Source organism: Candoia aspera, chromosome 5, assembly GCF_035149785.1.
Source record: "Candoia aspera isolate rCanAsp1 chromosome 5, rCanAsp1.hap2, whole genome shotgun sequence".
NCBI lineage: Eukaryota > Metazoa > Chordata > Lepidosauria > Squamata > Boidae > Candoia > Candoia aspera.
Genome location: NC_086157.1, coordinates 52,753,760 through 52,781,325, shown reverse-complemented (window position 1 = coordinate 52,781,325; position 27,566 = coordinate 52,753,760). Strand labels below are relative to the sequence as shown.

General features: G+C 38.0%; 1 protein-coding gene across 4 annotated transcripts in view; it reads left to right on the top strand.

Moving 5' to 3' along the window:
* Nucleotides 1-27,566, top strand: part of DMD (dystrophin) — an 895,878-nt gene that overhangs the window by 627,558 nt on the left and 240,754 nt on the right. For all 4 annotated transcript variants that reach the window (XR_010068066.1, XM_063305215.1, XM_063305211.1 and 1 more), the window contains 3 exons: nt 8,843-9,007; nt 16,764-16,865; nt 18,333-18,438. Coding sequence is in view for 3 of the 4 variants with exons in the window: in XM_063305215.1 (XP_063161285.1) it covers nt 8,843-9,007; nt 16,764-16,865; nt 18,333-18,438 (373 nt within the window). In the remaining variant the exon portion in view is untranslated. The remainder of the gene's footprint in view (nt 1-8,842; nt 9,008-16,763; nt 16,866-18,332; nt 18,439-27,566) is intronic.

Genomic DNA, 27,566 nt, shown 5'->3' with positions numbered 1-27,566 from the left:
AGTATTTTCTTTGTCAACAGTAATGCTAGGTAAATTCATATTTACATGACTGAATCATAAGAGGTAACTTCTGGGTAGAATGCATGGTATTCTTTGTTTCTATGTTCTTAATCCCACTGATTTTCGATACTGATTTTCTAATCCTACAATTTATATTTATCCATGCTTAAATTCAGTATAAATATTTACAAGAAAATGTTTTAACAGATTTTTGGTTTTTTTCTGGAAAGCAAATGATAAAATATGTAACTTCAGAACATTCAAGATAGATGGATGGATGGATGGATAGATGATAGATAGGGTTAGATATTCTAAAGTGGCTGTTTTCCAATGGAACAGAGTATAAAATGGTTTGTCTTCCAATCTTAGAAAACAATGGGAACTCAAACCAAGCACCCACCTCCTGCTTTTAGGAGCCACAAGATTGCTACTTAAGAATCCATATAAAAATATCAAGGGAATTATTTATTAATTAAAACATCATTATAAATCTTCATTTAACATAGAAAGTTCCCATGTTAGGGAAGTTTCAATGACAGTTATCAGCCTGCTTGTCTCACAGGACTAAAGCAGCAATAGCTAATTAGTATGTTGCAAATTCTGGCATTGTGTGCCTATCTGTGTGCTGTGGGGAAGGAAGGAAGGAAGGAAGGAAGGAAGGGCTGCTGCTTTAGTCTTGTCTAAATAATAATATTAATATTAAAACAGCAAGAAAAATAAATCACTACCCCAAGCTTTACAAATCAAAACTTTTAAAAAAATCATCCATAGGAAACAAAAGCAAGCACTCCCAAGCTCTGACCCAGCCATTAACATGGTGCTGGTAGGAATATTTCCATTCAGAACATATCATATCAGCAGCAATGATACAACTTTGCATTCCTTTTCTGCCTTTTACCTTCATTTATCTCCGATGAACTGTAAATTCCTCATCATAGCAAACAATTAAAAATACAAAAAGCGACGACTTACCTACCAGGCAGGAAGGCAGTCATGTGATTCCAATCAATATTATTCTCTTTGCTCCAAAGAAATGGCAGAGCAATCAAGAATTTTTTAAACCCCCAGCCAAATTTTTAATAGTTGCTGCTTTGTCCCAGCACTCTCACACCCATACCAAATATTATTCCACCCAGTCTAATATGGGGTAACAGAGACAGGACCATTCCCTGCTATTGTACTGGCTAGGATTTACTTAAAACAAAATAATAACTTATCACAAGTCACAAAACAAACTTCGGTCGTAAGATTCAGAAGAGTATTTTCCATCTTGGAGCTTGGGACACAGCTATTTCATGTATAAAGGTTTCACCTGAATATTTCATACACCTCTGATTTATCCTTCAGCAAAGGATCGTTACCTTGTCGTGGTGCTGGAGCTTGAGCACCTCAATGATGCCATGAGCTAAACCGTGAAGGGCCACCCAAGACGGGAAGGTCATGACAGAGAGGTCAGACTAAATGCGATCCCTGGGGAAGGTAATGGCAACCCACCTCAGTATTCTTGCCGTGAAAACTAAATGGATCAGTACAACCAGAGATATGTCGGTATACCATCGGAAGATGAGACCCCCAGGTCGGAAGATGGTCAAAATGCTACTGGGGAGGAACAGAGGATGAGCTCAACTAGCCCCAGACGTGATGACGCAGCTAGCTCAAAGCCGAAAGGACGGCTAGCGGCCGACGGTGCTGGTGGTGAACGGCGAATCCGATGTTCTAAGCATCAACACACCATCGGAACCTGGAATGTAAGATCTATGAGCCAGGGCAAATTGGATGTGGTTATTGGTGAGATGTCAAGATTAAAGATAGACATTCTGGGCGTCAGTGAACTGAAATGGACTGGAATGGGCCACTTCACATCAAATGACCACCAGATCTACTACTGCGGACAAGAGGACCACAGAAGAAATGGAGTAGCCTTCATAATTAATAGTAAAGTGGCTAAAGCAGTGCTTGGATACAACCCAAAAAACGACAGAATGATCTCAATTCGAATTCAGGGCAAGCCATCTAACATCACAGTGATCCAAATATACGCCCCAACCACAAATGCTGAAGAAGCTGAAGTAGAGCAGTTCTATGAGGATCTGCAGCACCTACTGGACAACACGCCTAAAAGAGATGTTATTTTCATCACAGGAGACTGGAATGCTAAGGTGGGCAGTCAAATGACACCTCGAATTACAGGTAAGTATGGCCTGGGAGAACAAAACGAAGCAGGACACAGGCTGATAGAATTTTGCCAAGACAATTCACTCTGCATAACAAACACTCTCTTCCAACAACCTAAGAGACGGCTTTATACATGGACTTCACCAGATGGACAACACCGAAATCAGATTGATTACATCCTTTGCAGCCAAAGGTGGCGGACATCTGTACAGTCGGTAAAAACAAGGCCTGGAGCTGACTGTAGTTCAGATCACGAACTTCTTCTTGCACAATTTAGGATCAGACTAAAGAGATTAGGGAAGACCCACAGATCAGCTAGATATGAGCTCACTAGTATTCCTAAGGAATATGCAGTGGAGGTGAAGAATCGATTTAAGGGACTGGACTTAGTAGATAGGGTCCCGGAAGAACTCCGGACAGAAGTTGGCAGCATTGTTCAGGAGGCGGCAACAAAATACATCCCAAAGAAAGAGAAAACCAAGAAGGCAAAATGGCTGTCTGCTGAGACACTAGAAGTAGCCCAAGAAAGAAGGAAAGCAAAAGGCAACAGTGATAGGGGGAGATATGCCCAATTAAATGCAAAATTCCAGAGGTTAGCCAGAAGAGATAAGGAATTATTTTTAAACAAGCAATGCGCGGAAGTGGAAGAAGACAATAGAATAGGAAGGACAAGAGACCTCTTCCAGAAAATTAGAAACATTGGAGGTAAATTCCAGGCCAAAATGGGTATGATCAAAAACAAAGATGGCAAGGACCTAACAGAAGAAGAAGAGATCAAGAAAAGGTGGCAAGAATATACAGAAAACCTGTATAGGAAGGATAACAATATCGGGGATAGCTTTGACGGTGTGGTCGGTGAGCTAGAGCCAGACATCCTGAAGAGTGAGGTTGAGTGGGCCTTAAGAAGCATTGCTAATAACAAGGCAACAGGAGACAACGGCATCCCAGCTGAACTGTTCAAAATCTTGCAAGATGATGCTGTCAAGGTAATGCATGCTATATGCCAGCAAATTTGGAAAACACAAGAATGGCCATCAGACTGGAAAAAATCAACTTATATCCCCATACCAAAAAAGGGGAACACTAAAGAATGTTCAAACTATCGAACAGTGGCACTCATTTCACATGCCAGTAAGGTAATGCTCAAGATCCTGCAAGGTAGACTTCAGCAGTTCATGGAGCGAGAATTGCCAGATGTACAAGCTGGGTTTAGAAAAGGCAGAGGAACTAGAGACCAAATTGCCAATATCCGCTGGATAATGGAAAAAGCCAGGGAGTTTCAGAAAAACATCTATTTCTGTTTTATTGACTATTCTAAAGCCTTTGACTGTGTGGACCATAACAAATTGTGGAAAGTTCTTAGTGTTATGGGGATACCAAGTCATCTTGTATGCCTCCTGAAGAATCTGTATAACGACCAAGTAGCAACAGTAAGAACAGACCACGGAACAACAGACTGGTTTAAGATTGGGAAAGGAGTACGGCAGGGCTGTATACTCTCACCCTACCTATTCAACTTGTATGCAGAACACATCATGCGACAAGTTGGCCTTGAGGAATCCAAGGCTGGAGTTAAAATCTCTGGAAGAAACATTAACAATCTCAGATATGCAGATGATACCACTTTGATGGCTGAAAGTGAAGAGGAACTGAGGAGCCTTATGATGAAGGTGAAAGAAGAAAGTGCAAAAGCTGGTTTGCAGCTAAACCTCAAAAAAACCAAGATTATGGCAACCAGCTTGATTGATAACTGGCAAATAGAGGGAGAAAATGTAGAAGCAGTGAAAGACTTTGTATTCCTAGGTGCAAAGATTACTGCAGATGCTGACTGCAGTCAGGAAATCAGAAGACGCTTAATCCTTGGGAGAAGAGCAATGACAAATCTCGATAAAATAGTTAAGAGCAGAGACATCACACTGACAACAAAGGCCCGCATAGTTAAAGCAATGGTGTTCTCCATAGTAACATATGGCTGCGAGAGCTGGACCATAAGGAAGGCTGAGCGAAGGAAGATCGATGCTTTTGAACTGTGGTGTTGGAGGAAAATTCTGAGAGTGCCTTGGACTGCAAGAAGATCCAACCAGTCCATCCTCCAGGAAATCAAGCCAGACTGCTCACTTGAGGGAATGATATTAAAGGCAAAACTGAAATACTTTGGCCACATAATGAGAAGACAGGACACCCTGGAGAAGATGCTGATGCTAGGGAGAGTGGAAGGCAAAAGGAAGAGGGGTCGACCAAGGGCAAGATGGATGGATGATATTCTAGAGGTGACGGACTTGTCCCTGGGGGAGCTGGGGGTGTTGACGACCGACAGGAAGCTCTGGCGTGGGCTGGTCCATGAAGTCACGAAGAGTCGGAAGCGACTAAACGAATAAACAACAACAAACTGATTTATCATTCCATTAACTCCTCATGATTCCTCAACTGAGAGACAGTTTGGTGTAGTGGTTAAGGCACTGGGCTAGAAAGCAGGAGATCATGAGTTCTAATCCTGCCTTAGGCACAAAGCTAGCTGGGTGACCTTGGGCCAGTCATTCTCTCTCAGCCCTAGGAAGAAGGCAATGGCAAACCACTTCTGAAAAACCTTGCCAAGAAAACTGCAAGGACTAGTCCAGACAGTCACCAGGAGTTAACGCTGACTCAAAGGCACCAAAAAGAAAAAAAAAAAAATGAAGCCAAATTTTCACTTAAGAACCCCTCATGAAGAATATAGAGGCAGTTTTGGAAAAGCAGAAGGGAATGAGATCAGTTAGCTAATTTTAAGATGGATAAAGGAGAGAAAATAAAGGGATTTATTTTTACATTCATGATTACAATAACACCTTTGATTGTGTAGGTCATGCTAAATATATTAAGGCCAATGGGTATCCCAGAACATTTGATTATTCTTCTGCAGTATTGGAAGAGATGGTACCTGAATGATGGTTGCAGGCTGAAACACTAGTAATATGAGATAAGCAAATAATGTAATTATATTAGCTCAAAATCATGAAAACTTACAAGAGTTTATTATGAGGTAAATGAAGAAGAAAGTGGAAAAAATCTGATCTAGTGTTAAATATGTTGAAAACAAAGCTAATGTAAACCATGTAAATACCAGATGAATCCTAGGAAGAAGGTGGAACTAACAGAAGACCATAAGGAGAAGGATGGTTCTATGACAAAGATCAGAATAATTCAAACATTTTTAGTGGTATTGTATGGTAGTGAGAGCTGGATATTGGAAGGAGTAAGAGAGATTAGACTTGTCCTTAGAAATACTCCATAATATTACTACTTAAAATGTCAACCATTTGATCATGCAGGAGTCAAACACAATGAGATGATACCTTAGCTAAAGCACAGAAACAGACAATCATGCATATAATAACAAGAAATATTTATAACAAAATTACAATTGTTAAGTAACCTGTAATCTATTTATGTATATTTTTGTATCTGTGGTTTAATTTTCTGTTAAACAGTATACAATCAGCCTATATTTAACAATAATTACCATTGCCTGAAAGGAATTACATAAGGAATTTTTTTCCATTTTCCATTTAGACTCATTATCAGATAGAATACATTCACTCAGATACTTTCAATATGAACCCATTTTCAATTATATTGTATAATGTGCTGATATTTCCCACTTTTTGTTGTGTTAATACATTCTTTAAAGGATTACGCAATACATTTTGTAAGTGAGAGGAGATGTATTATCCAATCATTATGTATTCTAACTACAGTTAATATATGACATTACCTTGTAAGGAGTTCTGACTATATGTCCATCAAACTCTACATTCTGGGTTTGGCAGAATGTCTCCAAACGTTTAAACAGAGATTTTTCTTTGCTCTTTTCCTTGACTTTCATTTTAACTGGAGGTGTCAATATCACAGCCATTAGTCTGCCACAGCACTCTTTATAGTAGAGATTAGAGTTAACATAAGGTAGAATAGTAAGTAAAGTTATGACAGTTCCATCTTATTATTCTCTGGCTACACCTTGCAGTTCAAATGTTGATAGACAGATAGATAGTTGTGCATTTCTCTTGATCATTCCAGTGCCGTATTGCTTATATGAAGCCACTGGGTGGGAAAAATAATGTACTGTCATAGGATGGTGTTACATCAGTGTGCTAAATAAGCAAATTAACAGTAAAGAAATAATAACAAAGATAACATAGGATTGGTATGGGGAAGAGGGGATAAATCTTAACAGTTTCTGAAGTTTTTCACCTTGAAAACAAGCTTGGATTAGGTATTTAATATACTTTATTCTTTAGCCTATATGCCGAGGTATTGTAGTGAAGAATAGAGATCATAAACCATCAGCTGAAAAGTCTGCAAATTGCAGCTAAAATAATAAACCACTAGGTTTTTTTCCCATTGTGTTGACTGGAAAGGCATATGAGTACTAATAATAAATAAATAATGATGACCTATCCAAGCAGAGCTGCACTTGTCACATCTAGTACTATGCATTTCAGAAAGATAACATTTTGAAAGTCCTTTTGAAATTACTCATGCAAATGTGGCATTAGTTTTCCTACCAATCATATTCTTTACCCAATGACTATTATGAACTGAAAAAGTTATTAATAAAATTGTATGGTAAATCCTATTCACAGAAATTAAGTTAACAAATGAGAAATAAAAATACATGAACATATAAAAACCATGTTGTATATCTATATTGTAAAGTCTGAAAAACACAGTACAAAAATAAAACAAGCTGACAAGGCTCCTGGGTTAAAATCTAGAATAGATTCAGCTCTTGAAAGGTGGAAATGCCACTGGCATTCTAAATGGACATTTAGATGGCTTTTTTTTTCTCAGTGATGAACTCAAAGCAGCAGTAAGAATATTTTTCATACTAGAACAGTTTCAGGAGTTTGGTGGAAAAGCATGTTTAAACTCTCAAAAGATGTTAGTCTCAAAATATGAAGTACCTTCTTACCTAAAAAATAATTTCAACTGAGGGCCATATATTGTGATAGAATGTTTACACATTGTAGAAGGACTGTTAGAAACTGCTAGACATTTGAAGTACTGATGTTATTTTTACATAGTAACTTTTATATGTGATGAATTGTTGAATTGATGTAGAGATAAAGTATTTTGGCACCATACCACATTCTTTTGTGATATATCATCTTAAAATATACATTAAATTGCATTGAATTTTAAAAGCTGTAAAAGAAATTTAAGAAAAAAATATATAGGAAGCAGACATTTATCAGTATATTTCTAGGAAGAGATTGTGTATAGATTAGAGATTCTTTGCTTGCAGAATTATTAAATTCATTTAGAATACTTTCACCAGGGTCATGTCAATAAGCGATTGGGTATTTTCCTCTCTTTAATCTCTGCCTAGTACATCTCTTTGCAGGCCATGACCGGTCTGAAATGCCAAAGCAGGCTTCATTTGAAAAGAATATCACTTCTAAATCTGTAATACCGTATGAGCTCAGCAAAATCTATATTTTGTAATTTAATGCTTAATTTCTTATTTGCTTTTTGTTTGTTAAGTATAAGTGGAACTGGCACAAGTTTAATTCTCTCATCATCTTCTTACCAGTTGGTATTCATCTGAGAATCTTTAAAGATCTCAAGTTGCTAATGTTTAATAAAAATATAGAATACATTCTTAAAATAATCTATAGTTCAGGATGAGGATGTGTGAACCAAGCCATACATTAAGTATATTTAGAACTAATATGTTATAATCTACCCCTTAATATGTCCTTTCCTAGGTAAATTCTATCAATGGAACTTAATTTTAGATGTGAGTATAGCGTGACATGACCTATTATTATTCTATATTATTATTCTATCAACAGTCACATTTAGAAAGTTTGATCTGTACCTATATTATATATATCTTAAATGAGAGAGAGAAAGGTTTTCAGAAATCCTGAGGATCTCTAATTGTAGATATTTTTAGTTACATGAATTCTGAAGAATATGTTCATAATCTAATTTTGTTACAAACATAGCAAGTAGAAACAATTACAAGGTAGTCGTTGGTTAACTACGGTAATTGGGGCTGGGAACTCCATCACTAAGTGACGTGCTTGTAAAATGTGATGTCATGTGACGGTGCTGACTTACAACAGCAGTTCCAGCAGTTCAAGTTGTAGTTGTTAAGCAAATCCTGCATGGTTGTTAGGCCCAATGTTACATGATCACCATTTGTGACTTCCTGCTGGCTTCCCCATAGACTTTACTCATTGGAAGCCAGAAGTGAAGTTCACAAATGGCAATCATGTGACCATGGGATGCTGTGACAGTCATAATTGCAAGTTGGTTGCCAAGAACCTGAATTGTGATCACATGACTGTGGGGATGCTGTAATGGCCACAACTTCAATACCCAGATGTAAGCCTCCTAGTTCAGTACTGTTCTAACATTGAATAGTCGCTAAACAAATGGTCATTAACCAAGGACTACATGTAACCTTTTCCTCCCAGTCTCTCATAATATCTCAATCATCCCATCAGCTGAGATAGATAGTGTGTGTTTGTGTATAAATAATAAAATGCATAATCCTAATTGAAATCTATATTGTATACTAAATATACGTATTTTGTAGAGAAAACTGTTTTGTTACATTGTTGCTATATTGTATGTCTGAGCTACAGTTTTATCTTACAAAAGAATTTCTGATATTTTAAAGGTATCTAAAGATCTGCCTGAGAAAGAGAAAGAAATTGAATGTATGTTAAATAACTTGAATCAATTTGAACAACAGTTAAGTCAGCTAAGATTGTGGCTTACTCCCATCAAAGACCAGTTAGTACTATACAATCAAGTGGATCAACCTGGAACTTTTGATATTAAGGTAATGTTTTATTTGGATGTTTTTTCTAAAGATTTAGGTATAGATTGTGCAATCCATTCCAAAATCAATTGTTTCTTTATAGAAAGTAGTACAAAATACAATGATGCAGTCATAAACACTTACTTAGATATTTAAAGATTTTGTAATTATTTATTTTTATTATTTTTTATTTCTGTTTGAAATATCCATTTTAACCATGTTCCACTTCTATTAAGTATAACAAGATACTTGAGGTATTTGGAAGAAAACACTGCCTTCTAAGCTTGTCACACGCAAGGGGTGGTACTTTGATTGCCCAGTAGAACTGCCATTTTGATGCTTTTGACCCTCTGGAACCAGGACTTTTCAGGGTATTTGCTTGCATGGAAAATAATATGCATATACTGTACATACCATATATACTTGCAGATTAGCCAAGAGTTTTAGATGCCAAAATACTTCCCCCCCCCCCCGAATTGGGTTCACCTTATCCCGGGATAGGCTTATCTGCAAGTATATATGGTCATACTTTTTAAAAGTACCCATATACCCCATATGACCCTCGAATTTTTAACCAAAATATCATGAAAAATGGATAACCCATGGATTAGCTACAGGTAAGACAATTATGAAAGTTAAATATATGAAAATTTAGAGGATCAGGTAATCTGCAGGGGGCATATTTTTCATGGTATTTTGGTTAAAAATGAGATGGTTGGATTATTCACAGATGGTCTTATACATGAATATATATAATATATACACAAAGGTTTTCCTGCCATATACAATCATAGTGCCTTCAGGAAACAAAACCAATTGAATGATGCCACTGGGGCAGGGAAAATTCGGAATGCTCACATTACTCAGAATGCCAAACACTTATTTATTTCTTTTTTTCTGTACTACTTGTAGTACAGAAATTATCTAACTCTTCTCAAATTTATTTCCCTTTTTAAAGTTGTTTGTCATGACATTTTTGCCCCTTTCTGGTGGCTATATACTTAGACCATGTAGCTCTAAAAGGTTCATTTCTGGAATGCCAACAGTAAAAAGCCGAATTCCCTCGAAAGTTTGTAAGCCTTTTTTTTTTGCCTTGGAAAGCATCATGCACTGGTCTCTTGTAAGCACTATCAGGCACTTACCAAACAAACTTATTGCAGTTGATTGTCTGGTTTGCATCTAACCTTTGGGAGGGAATCCTTAGGGCATTGTATTCAGAAACTATTGTAACTCCCTTATTTTTATTCAGGGCAGCTACTATGTTGAAGTACGAGTCTAACAACTCTGCTGCATCTTCCTGAGTTTTTTTTTTTTTCCTTCCTTACTGAAGGTCCTCCTTAGTACTGTTGAACCACTTAGTGGCCAATGATTATGATATGATGCCTCTCAGGAATTTATTCTCTTTCTTCATTGCCCAGCAATCAGGTTGGGAATGGGGTGTCGTGTTCTCCCTCTGAGGACCTCATTCCTATAACAAACAGATTGATATGATAGTAGATTCTCTGGACCTGGAAGTTCAACAGCATTCTCAAATTGTAAATGACCCAGTTTACCATCTGATACAAGATGCCACTTTTTTTTTGCCAGTCCTCATGTTTCCATTATTGCTTCTAGGCCAAGATGACTATTATGCCATAATCTTTCACTATATGGGAATCTTTGTGGACTGAAAGAAGAGAGATGACATTTCTTATTCCAATAGCTATCTCTTAATTCTCTTAAAGTGCCTTAATAATAATTCTGCTGTCAGTAATATTAGATTTTTACAGATAAGGAGGGCAAAAAATCAGATAAGTCTTAGCTGAAAACTAGGCCCCTGTCCATCAAGCATTTACAGAACAATATTGTCACTTTTTGTGTGAAAAAGTGTCCTTATTCTTACTCCACTTCAGTGATTGGTTGGTAACAGTCTTAGCCACCTCTTGGGGTATGCAGTTGTAAATATAAAGTCAAATTACATGGTAAGTTACAGAAATAAGTATGGAGAAGCTTCTGTCTTGTTAATGTTTTTATCTCTATGCATATGATATTTATCACAGTACACTTAATTATATCGAGATTGGTTTTGTAGAAAAGAGAAAGGTGCTAAATGAATGAAAATAAATGAAAACAACACATGAAATGAACACAAATTGTGACAAATTAATTGATTAAATTACTGCCTCTAATTTGAGTAACCAACAAGAGAGAAGTTCATTTTCCTTTCTCAAACATAATAATGACAAATGAAAAAAGTTAAATGGAATTTTTCTTTATAGGGAAAATATTCTTTTAAAGATCATGACAGATATAGTTGAACACAATGCAGAATTAATTTTGTGCATTTTATTTAATATCCGAGAAGCATTTTTTTTTTTTTAGTTCAGCATGAGTTTAAATTTTGGATAAATAGAGGAGATGCCTAGCAGAATATATCCCAGATAAGATATCAGTCACAGGTGATAAAATTCTACTTGCCCCAACTATTTAGCTCCAAAAATAATAGGGCCTAATTTGGTAGAGGTGTTGGAAAACAAACTGAAATTAAATTCAAACAAGACAGTAAAATGAAAACTGAACTCAGCTATTGGGGTAAAAATTGTTTCAGAGGCGGTTGCACTTTCTCTAAAAGAGCAAGGACAGATGCTGGCATCTATTACATTACATCCATTACATTACATTGCAGAACTATTATATCAACCGTAACCCTTCCAAAGCTGGTTGGACTTTGCACCAATATCCTGGCCTTGCTTCCAGGCCATATTGACTACTGCAACATACTTTAGACAGGCCTACTCTTGAAAAGTGTATGGAAATTGCAATTTGTACAACATGTAGTGGCATGCTGCTAACTGGTACAAGACGCATGACTATAGTGAAATATATGAAAGGATTACCAACTGCCTCTCAGACAGAATTAAAGGTGTTGGTGTTCATCTTTAAAACCCCCAACAGCATAGAGTCTGACTGCCCTAGGTACCAGTTCCCCTGCTATGAAATTGCCTGGACAGTTCCTGCAGACCAGCAGGAAAACCCCTTTTAACAATGATCATTTTGCCAGAGCTTTCACTGTCTAGTACATTGCAGATTGATTTTAATGTTCCTACTTCTATGGTTATTTTAAATAATCTAAGCTGCCTTGAATGCATACGTAATTGGAAATGCAGGGCATAAATCCAATAAATAAAGCAATACAAAATAAAAATGTCAGTATTTATCCCATGTTTAGATCAAGATCTGTAATATTCAGTCTTCTGAAGTTCACTCATGTAGTCATACATTTCTCCTTTCCTAAAAAATAAAATGAAAATGATAAGGTAATGAAAAATAGTCAATTGTTCGAATCAGTAACGAACTATGAATAACAGAATGAGTGTATGGGTTTTTTTAAAAAAAAATAAAATGTAAATGCTGAAAATAAATTTAAAATTAGGTTGTTAAATTTATTTTCATTAAAATCATGATTAATATTAACTAAAAGTTATGTAAAAACTAAAAATACTTTTAATGCTGAATGAAATCTAAATTTTATATAGTTTGGAATTAGCCCTTATTGAATTAATCACTTTCAATGAAAGGCTTCAATCAAATATTCTGTTTTTGAATACTCAACTTGAAAATGTTTTTGTGAAAATTTACTAGTAGACATTTATGTCTAAAGAACAAAAAGAAAGATGGAATAAAGCATATTTTTGAACTGCTATTCCTGCATATTGTTGAATAACCAACTTGAAAGCAGGACAGGGAACTCCCACCTGGAAAACTGCAACATTTTCATTAAAGGAAAAAGAGCCATCAATTTAAGAATTTCAGGTAGCATCATCAGCATTTTGATATATCACAGCAGCTCATTTTACTGTCACGATCATTTTAGGGAAACTAGAAAAAGAGAGTTCAGAATTCTCCACCTTTTAGCATTCTTCTGTTCTTCACCCCATGATTTCCATGACATTATGGAAAATCTGAGACAGAGGTGTCATGCAACCTGATACTTACCATGACAGCCCCTGTAATTCTTATGAGTACATCTACATTACTTAGCCTAGAAATGATTGTATATGATTTTTTCTAAAAAAATATATTTACTTGGCAGTCATAAGCCATGGAGGCTGATGTGTTAGATAGAAATATGAAGACTGACAATGGACAACTCTGTTATTTACAGCAAGTTTATACACAACATTCCTTGATTTAGTAAGAAAGAATTATCTGGATACAGGAAGTGGGTTACTATAATCTTTTGGAGATGTGTATATTTCTCATAATTTAAGAATAAAGATCTTAGTCTTTGTGCAAGTGAAAGAAAATGCACAACTGAAGGAAAATGAAGACTGCTTTGTGTAAGAATGAATATCATAGGATTGTGGCTTTAGGGATTACACACAGTTTCCTCATCCTACAAAATCCAGAAGGCTTTCAAACATCCATGTAGCTCCGACCCTGATCGTGTTCTGGAAGTCTAAAAAAACTGTTTTCCCAGGCCTTAGGGTAGGGTGCTGGTGGACCCCTGGATTATTGTTTGATGTATGGTTTGTCTGGACACTTAGGTTCTTCTTTTTATTATTTTTCATTGTAAGTCTTCAGGTTTGTTCTAGACTTGAGCAACCTGTAAATATATTTTTTAAAAAATAGAAAATATTTCTGCTCCCAATCATTAAGATATCTGGCTGTAATACCTTTTAACAGCAATTAGCCATTCATTATGTTGAAACCTTGTTAGGATGGCTGTTCCTTATTTGCATGTTTAATAGATTGGGGGTTGGGCGTTTGACATATGGGGGTTGTGAAATTGTTTAAATTTAGCTATCCTCTGGAGAACTATTAAGCTGTCATTTTAACAAGAAGAATAGAAGGAAAAATAAACTAAGGATAGGACCTGAGACTTACCTAGGAAATGTACACTGTCATTTTAACATGGAAGTTATGTAAAATACGTGACCCAGTACAGTATGAAAGAAAATTTGAATTGATAGAAGAATATAGACATGAAAGGTTATATTACTGCTCTGTGGTAATATTTCACATTTTTCTCAAAAAATACTAACAGGTGAAAAATGAAACAGTCTTCTGCAAATAATCAAGTAAATTATTATTGACATAGAGTCACAAAAACAGATGGCTTTTCACATCCCTACCAATGATAATATCCTTAAATTCTGAAAAATTGAACACTTACTTGACAGTAAAACTTGTGTGTGTGTACTGTCTACTGTCCACTAAGGATCACTGAGACTGGATTTAAAAAATACCTGTAGCTAGTGACACAATCCAGAATGAATCTTTGAAAAAACAAGCTGTCAGAGATAAATTGAACTAAGAAGGCAGAAAAGGAAAACTTTGTGAACATAAAGTTTTTAATGTCATTGTCATACCTTGCAAATAAGCTCTGTCTTTTAAGCTATGCAAATATTTAGGCATCTTTGAAATTTATGAATCCAAAGGGAGACAACCTGGATGTGCTGATAAATTCAGGGTCCTGGTGAGATTTATGCCAAAGTGAATGGTGCAGTCATTCCTCCTATGGCCTTCATGATGTCATTCTGAGGGCAGATTTTCAAGAAGCCTTATGTGATAAGACTGAACTGGCTGCTGCTGATGGAAAATCAAGATAGGGAGTAGCTTCCCAGCCTTAGCTTCTGTGGCAAAGAGACCAGCAGGTTATCCGATAGCAGAACTGGTAGATCCTAGCAACTGCCCATGGATTCCAGATGTGCTCCTGGTGTTAAGTACCACAACAATAAAACATTAGATGCTAAGAAAGACTGCCAAACACTCTAAATGTCTTTTAACAATTATTGTCAGCATAAACTTACTAAAACCTGGCCGAGATCTTATGCTATCTGTTTCCTTGGCTTAGTTACCAAATTATCCCACTTTTCTGGGTTATTTGAAGCATACATTAACCAAATGGGCAAGACTTGCTCCCCCTCCACACCCAAATTCCCTTAGGTTTAAAGTAACCAAGCTTATCCAGTTTCAACTAAAACTGGTTAAGATATCTTGCAAATCCAGTTGCTGTGTATCTCCTTCGTGCAAAGTCTCCCCCACCACCACTTGTGGCTATTAGGGAATTTTTTGGCAACCTGAAAGAAGTTGCTGTGGAGATATTGAGATACTTTCTGAGGAAATTCTAATAGAAATAATGCAATGCTTCAGAAAGGAAGAAGACACAGGATAAAAAGAACCACCTCAAGAAAACAGCGAAGAAGAGGCAACAACAGATGGTCTACCACCTGGCTCTAAGGACAACCGATGAATCTTAGCCCAAGACTGAAGCTGGTCTAAGGGTTTTTGCACAAACTACTTTTTTGAATTCCATTCCTTCCTAGTGTTGCATAGCAATGGGGAGTCTCAGATTCTCACTATTCCATAGTCATGGAAGTCAGCTGGGTGACTTTGGGTCAGTCCATCTTTCTCAGTACTAGTCAGTGAAATTTAAAAAAAAAAATCAATTTACTAGCATGATAAATTGCAGTCTATAATCTTTAGTGAAGAGGCTTTTATCCTGCAGTGGACTGATTTGTGCTGAGAAGGAGAATGGGGGTAAGGAGGAAATAGTTTTCACTTGTTAATGCTTCTCTGTAATTGTTTAACTGAAAATCTAATCAAAACCTGTTTCTGAATAGTTTAGTATGAAAAAGAGAGGAAGAAAACTGATGCTTATCTCGTTATATAGTGGTTTCATACCTATTATAAAGTAAGTTTTGTAATATGTTTGGACCTTAAACTTCTGTGTCTCAGTTGACTGATGCAATGAAGGATATACTGTAATTCTATACTGAGCACATTTTAGATAAGCTTAGCACCAGCAGGCTTATCTCTTCTCTTCCAAGAAAGCATTGATAGGATTCTGAGTGCTGGTTCTGATCACAGAAAAGCAGCCTTACACTTTTGATCTTAACAATGGCATTCCAGGCTCTGCCTTTATTGCTTATCTCTTGTAATTATCTTCACAGAACTATTCAGTTCTTGGTTTGATTTTAAGGTCATTGCTTGGTGACATGGAACAGTTGTACTGTTTTGCTCTATCCTGTCTTCGTATGGTTTGTTCATTCCACAAACACTCCCAACCTTTTTAAAAGGATGTTGCAGATGAAGCATATCCTAAATAGATGACCCTCAGTATGGATTAGTTGTTCCTATTTCCTTTGATTTAATTGACAGGTAAATGCTGATATTCCAATATAGACAAGTACAGTAAGGAATGTTAATCAAATTAATATAAACTGATTTTTCCCTCAAGTTGGATCACATATCTCAGAATTAAAAACAGTATGTTTTTAGCTAAGAAAATGGTAGTGAATAGTGATGGTCTAATAGCTTTTTCGTCTCTGAAAAGTCAGCTGCTTCTCTGCAATATTCTTTCAAATATATCTTATTTCCTGTATGAATTTTAGGGGGAGATGGGCAGTGATAGAAATGTGAATAATAAATAAAATAAATAAATAAATTTTATTTTATTTTATTTTGATTTTGATTAAATTCTATAATGTTGAGTCACTGTGACCTTTAGAGATTAGTAGCCATAACTATGTATGTTTTTTTTTTTACTTTTTTGACATAGGAATTGTTGTTTCAGGTTAACTCTTTCACTTTTTTTTTGAGGGAGATGGGTGGTGACGAAATTTGATAAATAAAATAAAAATAAATAAAATAATGTAAACGTTTTCCATTACTACTTCTAATAAGAAGCTAATCTACCCAGTATACAACTACCCGGAGAACTTTCAAACTCAGATTTTTTCTTGCTCAGAGTAGAGCTAATCTACACTCTAGATTTTGTTTCTGTTTTTTTCAGGAAATTGAAGCAGCCATAAAATCTAAGCAGCCAGATGTGGAAGGAATTTTGTCTAAAGGGCGTCATTTATATAAAGAAAAACCAGCCACACAACCAGTAACGGTAATGAAGCAACCTTAGTAATACTCATTACTGCATAATAGATTATACTTCCCCTGTTACACACTTGTCCTTGATGTGATTTGTTTGAAACTCATTCAAGAATTTGGAGTCTGAGATACTATAGAGATATAAAACATGTTTTCTATTAATATTATTTATTAATTCTTTAAACTAAGAAGTGTTTGACCTTGGTGGATCACAAGTAGTCACAAGTAGTTGTCACCTCAAAAAATTCTATAACATGATCAGAGAAGACAAAAAAGTAGCATTCATTCTCTTGTGAGAGAAATGGGAAGGAATTCTGTTTATTGGCATATGAGGGAATTTAGGAAGGGAATGAGGGGATTTATCTCTTTTCCTTCCAAAATTCCCTCATATGTCAATAAACAGCAGCTGTTATTGGACTTGATAGGGAAAGGGGGGAGGGAGAAAAGGCAATATTTTTATATCCCAAATATTGCCAAATTTATTCCTTTTGGGCCCTTCTGCTCCATTTTTTTTTTTTTTAATATTAGCAGACTTGACAAAGCTCTGCATGCAGTTAAACAGAGAGTCTTTGTTCTGGATATGCAGACTAAGACTACTCATGCTCACAAGATTAATGCTTTACTTCAGTTTTGATGGAGGAAAGATTAAAAAACATTCTCTATAAAGATTATTTGATGCGATGCTGCTATTTAGTCAGGAGTACATATCTCACTCCACTGTCACCTTTACTCTACTTCAGCCTTTCTCAGGTTTTTTACCCTGAAGGAACCCTTGAAATATATTTCAGGCCTTGGGGAATCCCTGCACATTCAGGCTCAAATTCAAGCAAGAAGTTACAAAATTATTATATTTGTTTAATGTGTAGGCCTGTATGTCTGCATTAGCAGTGTTCTTAAACTGAAATAAAGAATGAAATTTACTTCTTTAATGTGAAGGTGCCCAAATCTGAAATATTTTTTTAAATAAATTGTGATCTCCCCAGGGAACCCCTAGTGATCTCTCATGGAACCCTAGGGTTCTATGGAACCCTGGTTGAGAAAGCCTGCTCTACTTGGTGCACAGAGTTTATAATCCTGGATACAGAATAGATATGCAGAATAATTGTAGAGACAGTATAAATAGTTTTGAAACTGAATAGACTGGCTGGGAAATTCTGGTAGTTGCCAAGGTTGAGAAACAATGCGCTAGAGATTTGTAAAAAAATATGTTGGATCACCTTCTATTGATGCTATAATATTGACAATACAGTAATACTGAAGTTTGTATCTCAGCATGAGATTACACTAGATGAACAACGATTTCAACTCTATGATTCTTCCTGAGAAATGATCTACTTATTACCAAGTGGCTTTTGAATGCTACATTAACAGACTAGAGATTAAAAGCAGTAATTATATACATGATTTATTTTAAAATCCTAGATATTTATGGAACATTTAATATACTTAATATGCCTAAAACACTTTTTTTTTCTTTTAGAAAAAATTGGAGGATTTAAACACTGACTGGAAAACAGTAAACTATTTAATCCAAGCACTAAAAGAAAAGCCAGGCTCTGCACTTCCAGTTGTACCTTCTGTGGTTGGTAAGTACTTAATATTTTAAAAAGTTCACAGGTAAATGTTAAAATACAGTGTTATACTGTATAGTTAATGCTGCTGCTGTAACTATAATAATAATGACTTAGACATGTGTATTTTGCTGATCTGCTCTATAACATTAACATTGCAAGTATATTTTGATTAAAACAATTGAAATTAAAACAATTGTATTTGAATAGTTTCCTTAATATAATGTTAAGAACTGTGATTCCATTACAATAATTACATTACAGTAAAATAATGGAATACTAATACATCTGTACCACTGATACCAATTCAGTTTAAGGGTAGATTTAGCTGAATATTAATTAAAAAATAAGACTTCATGCTAAATGTAGAAAACTTAAACTGGAAAATTATCTGGAAATTATATATAATTCAGTATGGTTCTATGACACAATAACAACTATATTTAGTTCCATCTTATAATTTATATAAGGTACTGTGATGGTTTGACATTTTTTCAGCTGTTAAAAAAGCATGTAAGTGATACATCCCTATATGGTAAAATACATGTATTACATCCCCATATGGTAATACATTTTGCAAGTCCTTTGAGATATTTTTTGCAGCATAATCGTTAATTATTTATAAACAGGTACCTTTACTTTCATAGGAGTGGGCCAAGTGAAATTTGCATATTTGGGAGCACTATTGAAGGATTTGAACTTAAAAGTCGAAGAATGTATATATTTGCTTACTAATTTCTTGAACACAGACAGACCACTGCCAGATTTTCTAAATCATACAGCACTACTATTCCCTTATTTGGGCTAAATTTGCAACTTTTTTTTTCTGATTTAGACAACCTATTGTTGCCATGTCAAAAATCAAAGTACATGCCTTTGCTATAAATACTAAACGCAAAGGCTTTGTATGCAAGTGTACTCTTTAATTGCTGTCAGTTTCTGATAAATTAAAATTATGGGCTTTAAAATGGATCAAGTGAGAAAGGGTTCAGGGAGAGAACCCATGAGCTGTGCTCATGTTAGCTTTGGTCAAATGCTGTCATGTTCACTGATTCAATGTAGTTTATACATCGTAACGTTTAACATGCCATGGCGCTGACACGCGTTTCTGTTTGGGAGGGAGCTGCTGTGAGACCTTGTACCAAGCTTTGTATGTGAAATCAGTACAATGGAATGTGTTTGGGTTATGTTCTCTGTTCAAGGACTTTTCCCGCAGACCATCAGAAACCGTTAGGAGCACCTGGGATTGTGAACTTGAGAAGATTCTACGGGGGGAGGGATTTCATTTGCACCGAGGGTTTTTAGTTTGAATTTGGCACACTTTCATCGTTCTCAGCTTTTTCTGTGATCCTGCATACTATTCTTTAATAAATCAGATATCTTTGAATTCCTACTCATGAGTCTGATGGTGTTTTAGAATAGGCAACCATTACATAAAGCTGAGAATCCCCAAAGTTGTACCATTAGCTCCTACCAAGATCAGTCTCTTGTGAGGGAAAATAGTTAACGATGGCTGAGTCAAAATCCATGACCGGGGGACTCGAGAAGACAGCTAGCTTGATGCCTAAGTCGACGGTCAAGAGCGGAGAACTGAATCTCACCACAGAACCTTCAGAATCCCGAGACCTGTCAAGGGATGAATCAAATTCCAATTCTGATGCAGAGGAATCTGACAACGGGGAAGAGCCAAAGCAACCAGCACCCAGTGAATTGCTCGCAGAGTTGATCACCTTGGATGAAGTGGGGGAACCCCAACCAGGGACGTCGGGGATTTCCTGGAAGTATCGGTTCCTGCTAACCCCAGACAAAGAATCTACTACGGTGTCAACTGAGAGGAAACCGGGCACGCAAAGGAGAGGGGACTCTCGAACCCCTGAGAGACTAAGAGTGGTGGAAGCCAAAATTAAATCGATGGAGTACATGTTGAAAAACCTGTCTTTGTCACTGGAGGGGCAGGGGAGACGTGGAGGAGAGCCCAGCTTCCCGCAGCCATCACCCATCCTCCCATCCAGACTGCCGGCAGAGCTGGGCCGGAGACGGCTTCGGGATGAATCTCCACCCCGCAGAGCCCGGCCATCAGTATCCCCACCCCGAAAAGGGAAAGCTACTGTAACCTGGGGTCAAACAACTCAAGCGCCTGCTGGTTCCACTCCAACCGGAGGCGGAGTAAGAGACTTTTCTGTCAAGTTTGATGGGAATCCAACAAAGTTATCTTTCTTTTTAAGTAATGCTAAAAGTTATATGAGGCAGTTTGGGGCACGCTTCCCTTCTGAAAAGGCTAAAATAACTGCCATTGCCGCCAAGTTGAAGGCTCGGGCAGCTGACTGGTATGTTCAATTAAGTGATGCTGACTCCCCTGCACTTGATTATTTTGATGATTTCATGTGGGTGTTAAAGCTGCATCTTGAAGATCCTCTGGCCAAGGCAAGAGCTAAGAAGGCGCTGAAGGATCTTACCCAGGACCAAATGTCAGTAGCTTATTACACCCTAGAGTTCAAAGCTCTGGCTGGGAAAATCACTGACTGGTCTGAGTCAACTCTAATAGAGCATTTTAAAGAGGGACTCAACCGGGACGTCCTGTGTTGGGCATTGTGTAGAGATGTCTTTGTACGACTGGATCTCTCTGGCAGGAAAGGTATGCTCAGCATACCTTCATGCAAACTAGAAAACCTGAAAAACCACCCACCACCATGAGAGGAACCCGAAGTGCTGCGACTGCTGGCCAGCCAAGCTATAGAGCCTGGGATGAGGAGAGAGATTGGTGCTACGTGAGGGGTCAGTGTCTCCAATGTGGAAAGGAGGGCCATCAATCAGCTGATTGCCCAAAAGCCAAGGCTGGAGATCGAGCGGGGAAGCCGCCAGCCAAATCGCCCCCCCTCGCGGTGAATGACAGCAGCCAAAGGGACAGCCGATGCTGAAGAAGTAATATACTTCTCAGGAGAGGCTGAAGACGACTCTAAGGAGCCGGCGGGAAACGCCAGCCACCTGCCATGAAGGGCGCCAGCAGGCAGGTGGAAGAGGTTGGGTGCGAAGATGCTATCGTGAGTGCTGACTGTCCCACTTTAGCAGTAAATGTGAAATTGGGTTCCCGCACAAAAACTACAGAGGTCTGGGCTTTAGTTGACTCTGGGTGTTCCAGGTGTTTAATTCACCCTGATCTGGTTGCTGCTTTGGAACTGCCTAGTTTCCCCCTCCAGCATCCTTTGATCTTCACACAGTTGGATGGTTCAATAGCGGGGGGGGGGGGGCGGCAACCAATTTCACTGGAACTGAACTTGCCACATTTAGAAGGCTTGCCTCCTCAATACCAAGAATTTGTAGACGTATTTGGGGAGATGGAAGCAGATCAGTTACCCCCCCCCACCAGAAAACTGACTGTGCAATAGAGTTGGTCCCCAATGCTCAATTGCCCAAGCCAAAAAATTATCCGATGACTCAGAAGGAGCTTGAGGCACTACAGCACTTCATTGACAAAAATCTGTCAAGGGGGTTTATTGAACCTGCTAATTCCCCAGTTGGGGCTCCTGTGTTATTTCGGGAAGAGAAATATGGCACACTTCGACTCTGTATGGACTATCGAGGGTTAAATTCCATCTCTATTGTCAACAAGTACCCTCTGCCTCTCATGAAGGACATGTTAGCTCATTTGTCAAAGGGCAAAATTTTCTCCAAACTCGACCTTCGCGAAGCCTACTTCTGCATTTGCATAATGGCTGGGGATGAGTAGAAAACTGTCTTTAATTGCCCACTAGGATTGTTTCAGTACAAAGTCCTCCCTTTTGGGTTGGCAGGGGCGCCCGGAGTCTTCATGCAATTGATTAATGAAGTATTGCATGATCATTTGTTTAAAGAGGTTTTGATTTATTTAGGTGATGTTCTCATTTGCACTAAAACCGAGGAGAAACACGAACGCCTCCTCAGACAGGTGTTACGCAAACTTAGAGATGCCAAACTCTATGACAAACTTTCCAAATGTGAGTTTCACAAAACCCAACTTGACTATCTGGGCTATCGAGTGTCTGACCAGGGTATAGAAATAGGCCCTGTAAAAATTCAGGCGATTCTAAGTTGGGAACATCCCTGCACCCGGAGGCAATTACAAAGTTTCCTAGGGTTCAGTAATTTCTATTGGCAATTTATCCAGAGGTTCGCTGAGATTGCCTTGCCCCTCAATGATTTACTCCGTACCAAGGGCTTGAGGGAGACACGCAAAGTAAAAAACCCTGGTGCAGTGCTGAATTGGACACCTGAATGCCAGGCAGCATTTGAGAAATTAAAAACCCTTTTCACTGCTGAGCCTATTCTACAGAACCCTGATCCCGAACGCCCCTTTGTGGTCCAAGTTGATGCTTCTGACTCCTCTATTGGGGCTATTTTGTTACAAAGGGATTCAGAAAATTGCTTAAAACCCTGAGCTTATCTATCCAGGAAATTTTCTGAAACAGAATGCCGTTGGCATGTTTGAGACAAGGAGGCGTTTGCTGTAAAAGCAGCTTTAGAAACCTGGCACCATCTCCTTGAAAGCGCTAAATGCCCTTTCGAGGTTTGGACCAATCATAGGAATTTGGAAGCCCTCCGCACCCCCCACATCTCAGCCCTAAACAAATTCGCTGGGCTCAGTTTTTCAGTCGCTTTAACTTCCAGTTAAAATTTATTCTGGGAAAGAAAAATTTTCTGGCCGATGCTTTGTCATGGTTACCTCAGGACCTTGACCAGGTGGCAGATGTGGTTGGGACTGTTCTCACTGAACCACAACTGGGCTTGGTTGCTCTCACTCGGAGCCAGACCCGTGTGCAGGCAACCCCACCCCCAGCCCAGTCTGGGAAGTGGAAAGTGCAAGTTCCTTGTCAGTTACAGGAGGACTTTCTCCAGGCACTGAAATCTGACACTTGGTTGCTAGCTAATAGAGACAATGTTTCTTTTGAAAACGGTCTGGCGTGGGTGGAACACCGCCTTTATGTGCCTGAAACTTCAAGAGCTGATGTTTTGCAGCATTCCCATGATGATAAACTTGCTGGACACTTTGGTTTTGTAAAAACCTTGCATTTGGTTCACCACCAATTTTGGTGGCCAATCATAAGACGTGATGTAAAAGACTATGTTGCTTCCTGTCCTGTTTGTGCCATGTCAAAACGAAAAGGGGGGAAACCACAGGGGCTTCTACAGCCAGTGGCCAGCCCATCCCGCCCCTGGGACAAGATTTCTATGGATTTCATTGTGAACCTACCTCCCAGTCAGAAGAAAACTGTCATTTGGGGTGTAAAGGTTTTTTCTCTAAACAAGCTCATTTCATTCCATGTGCATCCATCCCGACAGCCCCACAATTAGCGTGCCTATTTCTCCACCACATCTACTGCCTCCACGGTAGCCCCTCCCGTTTAATTTCTGACCACGGCACACAGTTTACTTCCCAATTTTGGAAATCATTTTTAAAATTGATTGGCACTAAACAAGCACTGTCCACATCATCCCATCCCCAGACTGACAGTTCTACTGAGATTTTAAATGCCACTCTTGAACAGTTTCTTAGAGCATACATTAACTACCATCAGGATGATTGGGTGGAGTTGTTACCTTTTGCTGAAGTGGCTTACAGCAATGCTGTGCATCAAAGTACCGGACAAACCCCTTTTTGCGTGGTTTCTGTCACGACTTTGTTCCCATCCCTGAACTGCCACAGCCCCCTTCCCAAACATGTTCTGCATCTGACTGGGCTGTTAAATTGTCTGATTCCTGGCCAGTAATTCAACAAGCTTTGGCTGATGCCCAGGCTGCTTACAAGTCTCAAGCTGATAAGCATCATTCTTTACAACACAACTTCAAAGTTGGGGATCAGGTGTATCTATCTACTAAATTTATCAAATCACCTCAACCCTCTAAAAAGCTTGCTCCCAAATTCATTGGTCCTTTTCCTGTTGTTCATCTTGTCAATCCAGTTACTGTTAAATTGGACCTGCCTCACAATTTGAAACACTTGCACCCTGTTTTCCATTGCAGCTTGCTTAAGCCTGTGCACCACTCACCGCATTGGCACCCTCAACCTCCTCCTCCTGCTCCAATTATGATTGATGGCCAACAACACTTTGAAGTCAAGGACATTGTTGATTCTCGCAAGCTTTGGGGCACCCTGCAGTATCTGGTCCAATGGAAACACTTTCCTCATCCTGAATGTGTGTCTGCCCACCATGTTAACGCTCCTGATTTAGTTAACCGTTTCCACCTTGCTTATCCTTTGAAGCCTGCTGCTTAATGTATTCTTCATTTTGGGGAGGCAGTATGTCATGTTCACTGATTCAGTGTAGTTTATACATCGTAACGTTTCACATGCCATGGCGCTGACGCACATTTCTGTTTGGGAGGGAGGTGCTATGAGTCCTTGTACCAAGCTCTGTATGTGAAATCAGTACAATGGAATGTGTTTGGGTTATGTTCTCTGTTCAAGGACTTTTCTTGCAGACCATCAGAAACCATTAGGAGCACCTGGGATTGTGAATTTGTGAAGATTCTATGGGGGGAGGGATTTCATTTGCACCAAGGGTTTTTAGTTTGAATTTGGCGCGCTTTCATCATTCTCAGCTTTCTCTGTGATCCTGCATACTATTCTTTAATAAATCAGATATCCTTGAATTCCTACTCATGAGTCGGATGGTGTTTTAGAATAGGCAACCATTACACATGCAGTTTCCTTGCTACCTAAATCATATGCAATTTTTTTAAGTCCATGATGGTCACGGCTTAGTAATATTTCTGAGTTAATTTTATTCAGAGCAGAAAAATGAATATGCAAATGGTAAATCTGTAGCAGAGTACAGTGTGTCTACCCATAATAGATATTATCCTCTTAAACAGTTTATCAGAAGCAATTTGTGGTAACAGAATCAGGCTTAGGGGAAAAATACTTGACAGTTTATGTTCACCTGAGCCTTTTTTTTTTCCCTGAATGAATGTCAGAAAGCTCTCTGTATACTCTGCAATATCTCCTGGGATTCTGCAAAGTTCTATATGACCATTTGTTGTCATCAATTTGTTGACATCAGTGATTCATTTGTCAGAGTCCTGCGTGAGGATTTATGACAACCCTCCTTTCAAAAGTCTTTAAATCTTGCAACAATGAACAAATTACCTCATGTTTATTTAGTGTTTCAGAGATAGTTAATATAAGAAAGTACTAGCAATTAGGCCCTTGTAAAATACTGTTTATAATGTATAAGCATGTGTATAGTGCAAGATAATCAAGAAATCTGTATAAACAACAATGCAACTAGAATTGTCCAATTTTAATAATGTTTTCATAATCCACTGTAAATCTGAACTCAAATCAAATTTCAGCTAATATTAGTAGTACTTCCTAATGACACTAGTGCTAGAAAGTTTATTCTATATTTAATAGCCCTGACAATGGTTTACTCTGACTCCATCTGAATAAATAAAAATACTAAGAGAAATATTTCCTAGGTCATTCTATTGAAAGACAGGTTTCTTGTGTAATAAAACCTGTTCAATAAATATTAGTGTAGAACATAAATGAATTTAGTTTTTTAATTTGCATTTTGAAGGTCAAAACCCAGTTGCAGGAAACATTTTCAACTCATCCAATAAAAGGAAAATATTTCAGATTAATAAAGCTACTCTTTTGGAATCTACATAAGAAAGCTTCAGATTTAATTTACTCTCTGCATATAACTTGAGGAAGCTCTAGAGGTTATTCGGAGTGTGTATACCAACACCAACAAAGAAAAATAATGAAAAGAACCTGGCTAAAAAACTGAGAATATGCTTTAAGAGCTAGGTGAATACTAGCTTAATAAATTAGTTCACTGATTAAATTTTCTATGGTTAATAGATTTTTGGTGTCCTATCTGATGGTAGAATAGCTTAATGCATCACTGAGGTGAATAAAATCATAAAAATGGAAGAGACCATTTAAGCCACTGAGGCCAACCCTCCTGCTGAGTGCATGAATCCAAAGTTTCTCTGATGTACGACAGTCTACTGTCCCTTCTGCTTGAACATACATAGTGTACAGCCTACTACTTCTTTGGATTATTTATTCCACTGCTGAACTGCTGTTACTGTTAGTAAGCTTTTATTTAACATTCAGGATTCTTCCTCATGACCTTATCAACATGTATTTTTACAGCTCTGAGTCAACAGGGAAGTCTACATGATTTGGTTTACTGATATAAATTGTGCTGCTCCAACAGCAGAGCTTTAATTGGTCTGAGTAAGAATGCTGATCAATTAAAGGAAAGTGATTGATAGATTCTCGGATTTCTTTCCCTTCCATCAAGAATCATCTGCTATCAGGAAAAGCAATGACCAGTTGCACCCATTAATGTGTGATGGTGTGGTGTGGTGTGGAGCAAATGTAAGTGGGTGACTGGGACAGAAGGTTAAGCCACATTCCCAAATGAGAGTCACTAGTAAAATTTCACTTAGACTGTTTCTGAGCGTATCTCTAGAGGTGTTCTGGAAAAAAAAGGCAGAGCAGTTTGTTTAAACGTATGTCCAGTGCTCTTCTTGAAAAGTTCTATTCCCACATATTAAAAGTAACTGACAATATCACATGTGGTTGATGAAAATAGGCTGAAGTAGGAGGAAGCTCATCCAGAATATCATTAGAACTCCTTTTCCTGTTACCCAGCACCTTCCTCGTATATGTACAACCTGTCAGAAAGGTAAAGGGAGCAATCAATAAGCACGGTCAGGGAATGGCACTGCTAGCAAATGGCTGCAGAGAGCAGCACCCTAAAGTAGTCAGAGGAATATGCAAAATGGCATTGGAGTAAAAGTGCTGTAGCTATGTACATAAAAAGCCTATGAAAAGCCTGAATGGCACTTTGTAAAAGATGTGTCAGACATTTTTCAGGCATATGTGTCTATGGAAACCAAGTGTCCAATCTCTTCTACAGTCCAAACTAAAACTGCTACAGGATCCAAGCAATCACAGGGAAACTGCATACCTGCCATAGCTTCAAGTGGCTAATGGGAACTGGGCAGTTCCCAGTCCCTGACCGCATTATTACAAATCATTAACAAGGCATTGTAGATTGTTCATACAGTATGATTCAATTTGTGCCAGGAAAGCACAGCTTTAAAACTGAAACTACTAAAGAGAAAGTAGACTATCTCCACAGAGGGCT